The sequence below is a fragment of the Parasteatoda tepidariorum genome, chromosome X2, assembly GCF_043381705.1.
Source record: "Parasteatoda tepidariorum isolate YZ-2023 chromosome X2, CAS_Ptep_4.0, whole genome shotgun sequence".
Lineage (NCBI taxonomy): Eukaryota > Metazoa > Arthropoda > Arachnida > Araneae > Theridiidae > Parasteatoda > Parasteatoda tepidariorum.
Window position 1 is genome coordinate 54933742 of NC_092215.1, and position 15216 is coordinate 54948957.

At 29.8% G+C, this 15216-nt stretch overlaps 1 protein-coding gene across 1 annotated transcript; it reads left to right on the forward strand.

Moving 5' to 3' along the window:
* The first annotated feature begins 8 nt into the window (after positions 1–8).
* LOC107443629 (zinc finger protein 260) lies at positions 9–10136 on the forward strand. The gene is made up of 4 exons (XM_016057569.3): positions 9–577; positions 2156–2290; positions 5713–5857; positions 7691–10136. Exons 1-4 carry the CDS (start codon positions 429–431, stop codon positions 8951–8953), a joined length of 1692 nt encoding a protein of 563 aa, XP_015913055.1. The 5' UTR covers positions 9–428; the 3' UTR covers positions 8954–10136.
* The last annotated feature ends 5080 nt before the right edge of the window (positions 10137–15216 follow it).

Genomic DNA, 15216 nt, shown 5'->3' on the forward strand with positions numbered 1-15216 from the left:
CCAAATTTGTTGAATACAAAACAATTACGAATGCAGGGATAGGGAAATATATTTCCCCTTTGCTCTCTCCCTTTTCCCTAACAATTTGTGGTTCATATTTTTGTTTCATTACTTATTTTTGTTACATATTACATTATTAATTTGAATGCGCTCGCTTACTTTGATCACGTCAATCCGTCTTTTATAATTAGTCGCGGCTGCTAAGCAACGTCTGGTTTATACGCAACATGTGTGCCCTCGCGATGAGCAGCATGTTCCCTTGATTTCGTGTATTTATATCAACAGCGTTTAGAAGACGAAAGTGATAAGTCTGTTATGTTTTAACGATCGGAAAGTTTTAATTTGGATTGATTATGTAAAGCGTGTTTTACGTTCTTAACTTCTCCTTTGACTTGTTGGAAATTTATTATTCCTTTTAGTTATCAACAATGGCACAAGTATTGTTAGACCAAGAACAAAATCAGCACAGATTAAAACGAAGTATTTTTGAAATAGCCAATCGGTTAATAACCTCGGACATCCAAAATGATAAAACTGCTAATAGAAAGCAGAAAAAGTTTTCTAAAATTGAAAAAGAGTGAGTAAAAAAATTTTTTATAAACTGTGTAATTTTGTATTTGTTTTTTATTAACTCAGTGAAATCCGATATCATCCATAATCTGATACCTCTGTTAATCAAAGTTGTTTCCAAAATGTTTATTTTAATGTCTTTTTTTTTTTAATTTTAGTTCCGAAAGCACATAGTTTTTTTCTATTCTCAATTTCATTAATATGTTGTCATAATAATTGTGTGAGGTTTTCAAAATAAAATGGGGAATTGTTAATACTATAAAACCCATATCTACAAGGTATTTTTTATTAATAATACAATAAAACCTATTTCATCTGAAAATTGATCATTCGAGTACAGGGATATTTCCCTACCGTGATCTGTCGCGCCAACTACAATGGCCAAAGTGACAAATAGATTTTAAACTTTCAATTTTTTTTCTAAGAAAAAACATGTCGATGTTTGCCCAGGGGCGGTTATGAGTTATATCTTTCAAGTTGGTCCCTTACTGTGATGTTATTTTTAGTTTCTCTCTGACAGCTGCCCTAAAGTTGCCAAGACTTGGCAATTATTCTGCCACAGATCACAATACAGAAATCTCCCCTACAGTACCTCTGTTGATCAAAATTAGTTCTAAAGTGTTTTTAAATGTTTTTATACTTTAGTTCTCAAACCATATAACTTTTTTTCTCAGTTTCTTTAATATGCTGTCATTGTAATTCAGCTGTAGGTAAAGCATGATTTTATGTCAGATTGTTAGTTAAAATGAATTAAAACATAGAAGCTATTATCACTGCATTAAATTTTATTGAGAAATTGAATTTCAAACTAGACAGATGTTTAAAATTCGATTTCTCAGAAACTATTAGATCGATTTTCTGCAATTTTGTATTCCGCTAAATGAAATAACGTTCTTTAAAGTGGCGTAAATAATTTTATACCTTTCAATTGTAATTTTTATACTATTAAAATAATAAATATTTACTAAAAGTAATTTTTTGCAAGGAATTACTTTTCGATTAACGGATTTTATAATTGTGTGCAGAAAATTTTCAATTCACTTAAAGAGTTATCAGAATATAAGGAATACTCAAAAAGTTAAATCAACATTAAGGAGGTCAAACGATTGGGACTATATTTCCCAGATTCCCCAATATTTTGGGGTTAATAATCCGAATACCTTGAAAAAAGGTTATTCAGAGAAAGTTTGGATTTCTTAACTGAAAATATTATCTACACTAATTAATTAGCATATTTGAGATCACCCCCATTGAACCTTTAGGATTGAGTCCTGGAATGTGAAGATCTGATCATTAGATCAAAAGTTAATCAGGGTAGCCCCCTTTTTTTTTTTTTTTTTTTTTTTTTTGTGCACTATACAATGAAGCCTATAAATAGTATAGAATATATTAGTCTTGTCATAAAAAGGAGAAATATTATCTATTTATTCTTAAAATTGCTTTAATTTTGTTTGGATTTTTTTTTAATTGAAAGTTTTAGTTTTTTATCATAAAATTAAGCCTTGTAAGTTTTTTAACTAAATATTTGTTGAGACAGCTGTTTTAGGCGTTTCAAATGTTGGTTAATATTTTTTTTTCCTCACAGTTATTCAACTTCTGATGAAGAAAGTGTGGACTCTCCTGATTTGGAAGACAATGGATCTTTTGAAGAGCCAAATTCTGACAAAGACACCGAAGCATTACCTGATGCAATACAGCCCTCAAAAACTAAAAGTAGAGGGTATGAGATTATGAATAACTAATACAATTTATAATTTATTTACTCTTGTTTGTTCTTATTACAGTTTTTTTTTTTTTTTTTTNTTTTTTTTTTTTTTTTTCATTTCTAAAATTGCAATTAAAGAATCCAAATGAGCTTTATTTTTAAAATATATTTGAAGATCAAGAGTGAAAAAAGTTTTGCATCCATTTCTCACAAAAATAAGGATTGGATTGCTGTTTGTTGCATTTTAAATTTTACTAAGTTTGACTAATAAATAACATTTAAAATTGGTTTTCCCTGACAGTTATAATATAGTGAAGATGGACTGTGTATGGAAAAAACGGTTATTGCTCATCTTGAAATATGTTTTTCTTAGAATTTCAGCTTTTGATGGACATAAACCATTCGTACTCCTTGAAGTGTTCATTCTAGATCTTAAAAAGGGCATTGTTCACAAATATTTCCATAGCTTTTAAGAACCAAAAATAAACCAAGTTTTTTATTTTAACATTAAAAATATTCTTAATTTTTTTAAAGAGAATTGGTTTGAATTAAAAATAATTCCTCAGTTAAATTCACACTTTTTGTAAATTGATTTCAAATTAAGGACAATTCTAGAATTTTTTTTATATATTGCGTGTCAAAATAGTAAGTAACTTATAAAAACGATGTTGAAATGTATGAAAAAACAATCAGTAATATAAAAAAAACAATAAAGAATTAAAATGCGGATTTATGATAGAATCATCGCGAATCAAGCTTCTAAAGAAGTTATAGCTAAAATGTAAAATTTGCTAACCATAACATCGTATTAATTTCATCAGCATTGAAAAAACCACGAAGGAATAGTCAAGAAACGTCCAATAACTATTTTTAAAAAACGACCCATAAATGACATATTTATAATTGAACAGTAATGTTAAATATTATACTTTTCAATGTAAAAAAAAAAATCAAGAGTGCTTCTTGTCTTTAACAAAAATAAGAAGTGGGTTTTACCTAAAATAATTCAAAGATTTTTTTTTATAGCACAAACACATAGCTTCTTTGACCTCAATTTTTTTTCTATTAATGTTAAAATTTTTTTATGTTTTTTTTTTTTTTATATTTTTCATTCAAGTGGATCAACAAAAAAAAAATCAAGAGGCTGTTTTTTGTTTTTGGTCAGTAAAAGAATAAAAAGTGGTTTTTAACCAGAATAATTTAGAATTTTTTCATTGCGCAGAAACAAAGCTTCTTGACCTCAATTTTTTTAACCAAAATAGATAAGATTTTTTAGAGTTTTTGTATGTGAATTTTTTTCTCATTATGTTAGTTGTCATATTCACCTCAAATTTTTAACGTCATTTTTTTTCTTTAGCAAAAAATTTTTTTCTTCTTCTAAACACGAAATTTTTCAATATAAAAGAAAATCAAGAGATTGCTTTCTATTTTTGGTCACTTAAAAGATAAAAGTGATTTTTAGTCAGAATATTTAATTTTTTTTTTAGCCCAAAAACAAAGTTTCTTGACCTCAAATTTTTCAAATAATGTTAAATGTTATATATTTTTTAATGTAAAAAAATTTTAACACACTTTTTTTTTTTTTTTTTCTTTAATGGAAAGAAAATGGTTTTTAGCCAAAATAAATCAAAATTTTTCTCTTTCCATAAAAGGAATATTGCATAAGAATGCAACTACCGATTTGAAATTTTACATGCTAAAAGAGCCATATTTGTTTATGGAACTTTTTTTTAAATTCTAATCAGTTTATCCAGATCAAAATTTATTACAATTTTAACTGCTTTTCACGCTTTTTTTGCTTTACGTTGCGTTTTGTTTTGTTGTACAAAAACAATAAGACTTCGAGACTTGAACTTACAAAGGTTTGTAGAAAAATGCTAATGAAAAATGATTTTGTAAATGATGATGAAATAAAAAATTTGACAAATTATGTCAATTTGATAGTTCTTGATATATTAACTGTTAAGTTTGAAGTTAAAAAAAAAAAAAATTTGTGAACCATTCTGCAGTCCATAGAAATGCAATTACTAAATTTAAATTTGGCATACTGGAAGGGCCATTTTCATTCATACGATTAACGCAAGTTGTTGTTGTTTTTGTTTGTTTGTTTTAAACTTCTTTTGTTTTAAATCACTTTTTATCCCTTTTTGTAGAAAAAATTTAACTCTCTTGCATTTGACTTTAAAGTCAAAAATAATAATAAAAAAAATGAATAAACATAATAAAAAAAAGAGAATGAAAGACAACATTTATTTGACAATATAAGATTTATATTGCCTAATATAAATCTTAACATTTGTATCAAAATTTTTAATAACATAAAAGGCTCAAGAAAGATAGAAAATGTTTCTAATTTGACCTGCTCTATGATATAAGGATCCACTAAGGTTAAAGATAATAAGTAAATTTTCTTCTCATTTACTACTTTTTTTGTATCCCACATTTCTCTAATCCTAAGTTCAAGTATTTTTTTTTAAGGACAATTGTTGGTTTAAAATCCAGGTATCCTTTTATGATGCTATGTTTAACATGTTAACAAAATGTGTTTAGATGAATTTATAATAGCAATGATTTTTTTTTAAATAAATTATTTTTACTAAATCAAATTTTAAGGGAAAAAAATTATGAATGAGGAGTAATCACAGAGATTGATAAACAGAACAAAAAAGCTAGAGCCTTTATTTTGGCTAAAATAAAAATTTTCCCGACTAAAAATACTTTTTTGATTTTATTTATTTTTTATATTGAAAAGTATGAGATTTTATTATGATGAAAAAAAATTTAGATCAATAAAGTTTGTTTTTGTCTTGTAAAAATGTCTTCAAGTATTTTGGTTAAAAACCACTTTTTATTTTTAATGACCTACAAAATACACCTTTTTGTTTACATCGAAAAATATGACATTTAATATAAAAATAAAAAGCCATTATCTGTAGTTACACCATTTTCTAAAATTGAGTCTTTTTTGTCATAACATTTATAAGGCATTCATAAAAAAAATTTGAATTACCCATTAAAAGAATTTTCAGGGGTCTGTTCAGACCGAATTTACTACCGTTTATCGGTACCTTCACAAATTCAACTTAAGGAAAACGGTAGTTTCACAAAATACTTTTTCTTAAAATTTTATTTTTGTATCCCTTAAGAAACGATAAATCCATATTTTTGTGTTGATTTTTATAATATAATTTTTAATTTTTCACAAATTATGTCTAAATTTTCACAAAATAGGTACCTCTCAGAAAAACCTAGACAGACCCCTGATTTTATTATGCGTGATTTTTAGCATTCTTTTAGTACAGAATTCTAGAGACCGAGCAAATATTTTACTTGTCCAGAATTATAAATTAAACATTTTCAAATTATTCATGTTTTACTGCATTTTAATATCTATTTAATGAATAATTTATGCATTAATGAAATTTGTTCATATAAAGGTTTTCCTGCACAATTTGTGGTCATGTAGCTTCAAGCACTGAGAGATTAAAAGAACATCTTAGTCGTCATACTGGCAAAAAGCATCTTGAATGTGAAGTTTGTGGAAAGAAATTTGCTTGGCGCTACTCTTTTAGAAGTCATGTGGTAATTATTCTAAACTAATGCTTTAAAACTTTACCTTTTTTAGTCGTCATGTGTTAAATACATTACTTTCCTTATGTACTGCCTATTTGCATTATGCAACATTAAGCACTCTTTCAATTTTTCATTTATTCTCTATTAGTCAATAAGATAGCTATTTCAAAAATTATTTCTGACTATCCATGTGCTCAAAAAAGTGATTGAGCAATGACAAAGGAGACCCATGTGACACTAACATCTCAAATTTTTCCAAAAATTTTATGTACTACAATATCTTTTTCAGTTAATTACTTAGTCAAAAGTTAGACATATTGAAATATCATATAAATATCGAAGTAAGATCGACAGATAATGCCAATAATGTTCTTTTAATAATGAAAAAAATTGCATGACAATATTCCCCCAGCATCTTTTTGCAATATTATATAGCGTAATAAATCAGGCATATTAAAATATACATATGTCATCATAAGATATAGGAGGATATCTTCCAGTGATATTCTATCAATTTTCAATATCATTTAATGTGCACAATATTATACAAATATTTATTTTATGTATATCAAATATTTTACAATTTATGTTAATTATTGTATAAATATTTTATAGATATTCATGTAATTTATGTTTAAATTTTTATCCCGTGTACCGATAATACAAATGACTGATAGCAAAACTATTACAGTATTAAGTATTTATAAAAGGATAGATCACTGTCTTTTGAAGTAATGTAGTGTTTGTCTAAAACTACTTTGAAGGAATAATGATATTTTTTTCTTGCAAAAGTGCAACACTCATCCCCAGATTCATCAAGAGCCCTGAGAAGCCTTTGCCTTCTTTTTTTGGACCCTCAATTTTTGTTTGTATTTTTCCTTATGAATTATTGATATTTGAATTAGATAAAATTTGAAAGAAATATTAACCCAAATTTATATTGTAATTTATAATATATATACATATCGCATAATTAGCTTATGTTATAAATAACTTAAAGCAATTTTCAACTGAACTACAAGTAAATTGGGTTTAAAGTTACAACCAGTAAGGGCCCCAACAGTTATGTTCCTACAGTCCCTGGAGCCCTGGTTACACTTGACAGTTCTGTCACCAGTCGTTAATTTTCAGCTGCACTTTCCATATGTGATATATATGTGTGTGTGTGTATTAAGTATATCTGACAATATTCACAAATGTGGCAATTAAATTTTTGAGAAATTTTCTATTTAGTGTTTAAAACTGTGTTTTCTTTTTCTATGGGACATTACTTATAAGTAATGTCACATAGAAAAGTGCACAGCCTTTTGAGAAATAAATATCAGCTTACAAAACAATTTGATATATAAAAATTATCTTTGTATAAAATATTTTTTTTTTTAATTATACTATTTGAAATTGTTAATACAACATGCCTGATTTGTAGCTTCAATTATGATTATTATGTGATTTATTAATTTAATTCTATTTATGAAATTTGATTATTATACTTACAGTTTTTTGTATAATTTTAATATTTCGTTCTTTTTACTCTATTTATTGACAAAAAGTACTGAAAGAAACTACAAGTTAGTTTCTTAAGAAATTTATTAATCTCTTTTTCTTCTCAATTGTTGCTTTTTAGTTTTCACTTATTGAAAAATGGTGTGTTAATTTTTTTGGAAATTAGTACTGTTAATTAAATTTTCTTTTTCAAAAATTATTTTTTTCCTCTTGAGGGATAGTTTTTTCCACTTTGGAAGAAATTTGAAATCCTTGTATAATTTGTCAGTTTAAATGTTTTAAAATCAACATAAGACTTTTTATTATGCACTATAAGCTTTATTTTATTTATTTTTTTAGGCTTCTCACAGAGAAGATAATCCAAATAAATGTTCTATTTGTGGAAAGAAATACTGTAATAAATCTTCAGTAAAAAATCATATGATAAGAGTACATGGCAACCCTATGAAAGAATTTAAATGTGATAAATGTAATAAAGCATTTGTAACTAAGCCAGAATTAGAGAGACATAGTTATAATCACACAAAAGAAAAACCCTTTATTTGTGAATATTGTGGAAATACATATCGATTTAAAGCTGCTTTAGTAGTTCATTACAGAGTTCACTCGGGGGAAAAACCATACAAATGTGCATTTTGCGATAAAGCTTTTATCCATTTATCATCTGCTATTGGACACAGGCGTAGACATACAGGGGAAATGCCTTACCAGTGCAAAGAATGTGGGAAATTGTTTCGTGTGAAACGAGCTTTAACAGCACATATGACTGTACACAGTGATAAGCGGACTTATAAGTGTGATAAATGTGAAAAATCATTTAAATCAAGAAGTGGTTACCGTGTTCATTTAGATTTTCATCTTGATATTAAAAGACATCGTTGTAAATATTGTGACAGAAGCTTTCGGGCTTGGTGCAATATGCATAAACACATGAAAAGGCATCTCAATGAGAAGCCTCATAGGTGTGAAACCTGTGATAGAACCTTCATAGAAAAACAAGAGCTCAGAAGTCATATGAAAAGTCATAATAATGATAAAAAATGTCCCAAAATTATTAGAAATCCAGAAATAGTTTCAAATACTTGTGGACAGATAATGCCTCCTCAAAATTTATGTTCTGCTCCTAATATGACTGAACAAACCATTTTTACTGAAAATCCTCACCCAGAGGAAATTATACCTCCACATATAGATATATCTGATAGTCAAGCAGTTCTATATGACTGTAACCTTTTGAATTCAATGGATAAATGCCAAACTGAAAAATGTCAACTTTTACAAGACAGTTATATATCACAGTTTTTATATCCTCAACATTCATCACTTCAATATGCTTCACCTTCTGTTCTTAATATGTATTCTAATGATGGTGGTCTGGTTTCTAATAGATCAACTTGCCTTTCTAATCTCAATACTCCAAATTATAATTATATGCCTGCAAATAATCAAAATTATAATGGATTTTCTTATACTTCTACTGAAACTCTATTATCAAGGTGTAAATTATGTCGCAGCCTATTCCATTCTTCAATCTTTTTACGAACTCACCTCTTAGATTATCATAGAATTGAAGAAGAAGCTATTGATGAGTTTATGTCTTGATTGAAAGTATTCTTTTATTTTTTCTTACTCTTAAAAGGACAATTAGAATTTGGGATCAGTTTTAAGATGGTTTGTTTATACTCCAGTTTTTAAAGTTTCTTAAATACTTTTTTCTTCTCTCAAAATGTTATAAAACATCAACTTTTATTTTCTTTATAGTAAATTTAAAAATATATATGTTTTTAAATCTCTGCAATAATCGAAGTGTACATTAACACCTGCTATGATTTAAATTCTCATTGATAAAAAAGGATTAAAAAATTAAACCGGTGACATTTTCAGAATCGATTTTAAAAAAATCTATTAAGATGTATATTACATGTATTTTACATAATATTTTATCATGAATTTAATTATGTTTTATAATTTTTTTATCAAATTATAGCCTTTTTAAAATGAGATGACCATAGAAGCCCATTTCAAACACCAATTTTTATTTTGTTGTTTTTGAGCATTTGCTTTCATTCTAAATCAAAGTCAAAACTTTAATAGTGATCATTTGTATATCAGTTTAAAGAATTATGTGTTTTTTATCGGCCTTATCTAAAAAGTAATCTCAGTGCTCTCAAACTGGTTTGGTTCGGGGTTGGAGGAGTTGGTTTATGGATTCGTGGCTGCGCAATTGTCTCTGACCATTTGAAGAATAAGAAAAAGCATTTTTGTTATACTTGTTTAAACACTACCTGTGCAAGCTCAATCAAGTTTTCAGTGTTTGTAGTGGTAAATTTTCACATAATAAAAACATTTTCTGATCATTAAGTGTTTATTAGATGTAATTTTTAAAGGCCCTGGGGAGGTTTGAGAAAAATATGTATGCTGCATGTGACTCAAACTCAAGATTCTCACTTGAGTGTTCATTTAATATCACACATATTAAATATTATATATTGCCCGTGAAATTATATTTTTTCTACTCTAAATTATCTCTAAATATTTATTTACATCAATTATGTTTTACTTGTGCAATATATTAATTTAACTCTTTCCTCAGACATTGGTCAGTGTTAGAAATCAAACTAACATAAAATTCATATCTGTGTCATATTTAAGCTTTTTACACTCAAAACTAATTTATTTGTCATAATAGTTTGTTATATGTTCTCATTGAAGCATCCAGAGAGGTTTATAACCCCTCTTGAAAAAACAGCATTTTTTATTCCATTAAATAAAGACAGTTTTTTAATTTGTTTTCATAATTTTTTTTGTGTGTTTTGCATATGATTTATTTATTTTGCAATTTAAGGAAATTCTTTAATACTACATTTCACTGGTAAAATTGTTAGTTCCTTGTAGGAATTCTAATTTTATTCTTCTCTTCTTCCAAAGAATATTTCTTGTCAAAGTTTCGCATTCTGTTTTCTCCTCTTTACTTTTCAGAAAACACAGGCTCTGGCTGGAACTCTAAGGAGCTCCACAATAAATTTCCAGAAACTTTGTTTTGCTAGTCTTGTTATAGAAAGAGGGTTTCTCAGGTGTAGTGAAAGGTCATTTGGTAAATGAGTACTCTGGCAGATGTGACGTGTAACAATATTATTTTTTTCACAATAACACTTTTGTTACAATATTAAAAAAAGCGATGCAGTTAAAATTCCTTCTTCTGTGGATTTTAAGCAAACTTGTATTGTAGTAAGGTTTGAAGAATTGGAATCAGTTTTAAACTAATTCATCCTGAACACTCTTGTGATGTCCCCAACCGCCACAGAGACTTCTGAAATGCTTCTCTACCATTTCTTACAAGTTTCCTGTATATTTCTAAGGGGCAAAACAATAGTGTCAGGTTAAGAGAAGGAAGTTTGTTTTAGGAAGCAATAATTAAGGAGAAGTGATGTGTATTCAATGGATTTTGTACAATTTAACATTTCTCTTCACAAAAGTGTTAGAAAAATATTATTTTATGTATAAAATATGTTTAACAAATGACAAGTAGTACTTGCCTACAATTCATGCAGATTGCAGCTTAGATTTCATACGCCATTCATTTGTCGATGATTTTTATATTTTCAGAAGTCTCGAGTTTGATTACCCTTAGCCCCATTTTTCATATATGCATTTTAACCAAACAATTGAGGCATTTTCACTGATGTATTTTTTGCGCTAAATTGAATGGTACTAATTCCGAGACGATAGATGGGTATAAAAGTTTAGAAACTATAAGAGTTTCCTGTACAAATTCGTAAGTGTGCGTAATTGTGCATCTGTTATTGCTAACTAAATAAGTGAGGCATTGTTTTCTTTGTTATTTTAAGCTGGGTCGAATGAGTCTATACACGAGTTAATAAGACGAATAGTTTAAAAGTTGTAAGCCGTTTTATGCGTAAAAAGAAGTATATTTGTCATGGTTGACACCTTTTACTTTGCTATTTAAGGACTATCTGAGCATTTAAGGTACATTTCCCGAGGAAATTGTTTTTACAGAATTGAATGAGATAAAATAGGAATTGATATAAATAGTTTTGAAGTTACAAGATTTTTTTTTCATAATAAGTGCCACTCAATTTGTATATATCGAAAAATCATTTCAACTTTTGAAATATATGCCCTTTTAATTCGGTTTTGATCTTATTCGATTAAACAAAAAAATATATCGGAAACAATACCTCACTTGTCTTTATAGCAATATAAGATATGTAAATAAGTACAAGTATAAACTTATACTTTTTGTACGTAAAACACTTAAAACTTTTAAACTATTAGTCCGATCGTCTTGGGATTGGTCACGTATAATTTAGCATGGTGTTACATGTTTAGCATTACGTGTTCAGATAGTTCCTGGATATCAATTTTCATTGTAGGTATAAGTCGTGTTAAGAGAAGTACTGTTTATTCATAAAAACTGTTGCACCTTTTGAACTACTTGTTCTATTAACTTATGTATAGTCTCTGTAGAGGCTGTTGGTTGCGACAGCTGAGATAGCATGAAAAGCCGAGGTAGAAGGATCGAGGATTGAATCGAAGACCGAAGGTAAGAGGACGAACCGGAATAGTTCCTGCGTGGATGAATACCGGCGGAGGAGCACAACCGGCGGCCAAGGCAGGGAGTAAGGAGGCTGATGTCCAGTACTTAAGGAGATGACAGTTTGGGTTGTTGTGCAGCGACCGAGACTTCGTACCCGATATTCTGTTTCTACCCGGTGACGCCCACCTGCAGTATGAGATATTTACAATCGAAAGTTTAAGTTTTATTTGTTCTTTTAATAATATCTTTTAAATGTTTTTTTAACGAATAACTTGTTAATTGGAGTTTGTCAGTTTCTTGATGGTTTGTTATCTTTTACTATTAAATAGGATGTTTCATTGCCATATTGTTTCATTTGACGTCTTACATTCCCATCACCGAAACTTATACAATTAGTGACCTGTGAACAAATGCGTATATTTCTGTTTCTGCAAACTGCATTTGAGAAATTCTACTAGTTGACGGATTACGGAGAAATGCTGGTACGTTTCAAGTTTTCACGGGCAAGCAACGACAACGGAAATGGTTTATGGAACTCCGATACGACTGCCTGGAGAATTTTTATGTCCGTCTACTGGTACAGCAGATCCCGTAAACTTTGTCGGAAAGCTAAAAGAGACCATGTAGGAGTTGCTGCCTGTAAAGTCCAGACATTAAACTGCGCTATTTTACACAAATATAGCCAAAATAGGGGATAGTCCGGCAGTGGACTGATCGTGAACGATTCCCAGCAGAACACCGAAGTCAAGCATCACTGGCTGCCGTCAGTGTGCGGTATTGTTCCTCGTTGAACTGTTCTACCGTAAAGTTCTCCCCTTCGCGTGCAGGTCGTTGAACTACCGAAGCGGGGGCAGTACCGTCTTTACGCATGGGCACACCTGGGCAGTGCCCGGGGGCCCCAGGCACTCAATGGGCCCTTGAGAATCTTACTTTTTATATATTGCGTTTAAAAAAGCTAAGAATAAACAACGTTGCCTTATATATTTTTTAAAATAAATATGTTCTATTATATAAAGTGCACATTTTTTCTACAAATAGTGATAGATTATCATGCGAACACCAATAATTTGAATAATTTGTCAACAAGAAAACTTAAAAAAGGCAACCCGAAATCTATTTTTCAACGTTCCAATGAAAACTTGAGGTATTTGGGCATTTAAAGATGTTTAAATAACTGTTTAGTTTGAAAAAATAATTCATACCATTTTAATTTATTTTAATTTGTTATACCCTTATGTTTATTTAATTTAATTATTTTAAGTAACTTTCATGATTTTGAAAATTACTTTATTATTTGAGGATTACAACTGGGTAGCATCTCAATTTTTTTTCAAATTATACATAGTTTAAAAATGCATTTTTTTAGTTTTGGGGTTATCAAAATATGTTTAAGTTTGTTAAAATTATTGCATCATATCTTAAAAATGATTTATTTTAGACATCTGAAGTTTTTTTAGGTCGTTTTTAAACATTATTATATGTTATAGGGGTCTAAAATATTTTTGTGCCCGGTGGCCTTGCATGCTATTAAGACGGCCCTGAGCGGGGGTGCCATCCCCTCTGCAGAGGATCAAAATTGTGATGGTATGTCTTCGGATCATCCTCAGGGATGTTTCCAAGATCGTCGCTAATAGCCCATTGTGCAGCTCTAGTACGTCGTATATGAACTACATCAGCAAGGGCTAACACTCATAGCATGGCTAACCCTTTCACTTAATTTATTACGTGATATTAATTTCGTTAAATTTGTTTCAGGCTCACGACCTGTTAGAATTTATAACTTACAGGAAACTCTTAGGAATGGTAAAATTACGCGTACATTAAACACAAATCACTATAATTAAACTTCCTAGAATATTAAGCCTGTTCACACATCGCCTCCTAAGCATAACATAAGCGGAAGGATACACCGGAAGTTTTTAAATATCTTCCTGTTTTAGGCAGGGACCGATCAAGACTAATTCAGGCCCAAGGCCCACAAAATTTTCCGGATCCCCTAACAAAATATTTTGAAATTAAATTTCTGAAGAGAAGTCCTAACAATAAAAAGAATCTATTGAATCTATTCAAGAGAAACATTCTAAAAAAGTTAGAAAAACTGTTTCTTTCAGTAATTTTTTTTTTTTTTTTGAAAAGTAATAGTGTGAACTGTTTACTAGTTTTTGACGTCCCCCAGAAAGTGTGGGCCCTAAACCCGTGCCTATTGGGCCTAGGCGATAATCAGGCCCTGGTTTTAGGAAGCTTGTTATTGTTTATATTCAGTCAACCATCCATACACTTCAAATGGCCCAGTAGCAGGCCCGTCCCCAACGGGGGGTGAGAGGGGTGTCTCACCCCCCCCCCAGCGATATCATCTAGTCGGCATTTTTTTTTTTCTTTTACAAGCCAAAATCCCGACTTTGCCGAAATTCTTTCATTGTCGGATATTTCATCGGTGATAAGATTTAAATGGATTTCAATGTTATCTAAATTTCGTTTCGGGATTCGCGATCGCAACACTCGAATACGCCATCTGGGGAGAGACCGGTTTCATGCCTTTAGCCCTTCTCCCTTCCCTCTCCTCCTCTTTTCAGTTGTATAGGAATGTACTACGATATTTTCCCTTTTCTTAATATTTTTCCTTTTTACTTAATAAAAATATTTTTTAAAATTTCCGTGATACTTTTCTTTAGAACTATGTTTAATGTAGTTTTCAGTTCCATATAGTTTTTCAAGTTAAAAGATTTTAATCTATATGAAAATCAAGAGAGAAACTAACGTACTTCCTTCCTCTATGACTTTCCACACGCTAATGGGGAAAGCATGTGAAGTGTTGCCATAGGAAAAGAGTTCTGCTCTACGCCACCTGCAGCCCATTTCGATCGCCAATCCCACTCGGCAAATCTTGTTGTGAAATGTGTTTTTAAATTTAGTTTTTTTTCCCTCCTCCAAGAGTAACCATTTATGGTAATTCAAAGCAAGATGATCGATAATTCAGGCCAAAATCCCGACTTTGCAGAAAATTTTTCCTTATCGGATATTTCATCGGTGATGAGATTTAAACGGCTTTCAATGTTATTTGAATTTCGTTTCGGGATCCCTGACCCGACTCGGCAAATCTTGTTGCGAAATGTGTTTTTAAATTTAGTTTTTTTCTTTTCTCCTCCAAGAGTAACCATTTATGATAATTCAAAGCAAGATGATCGATAATTCAGGCCAAAATCCCGACTTTGCCGAAATTCTTTCATTGTCGGATATTTCGTCGCTGATGAGATTTAAACGGATTTCAATGTTATCTAAATTTCGCTTCGGGATCCCAGACCCGACT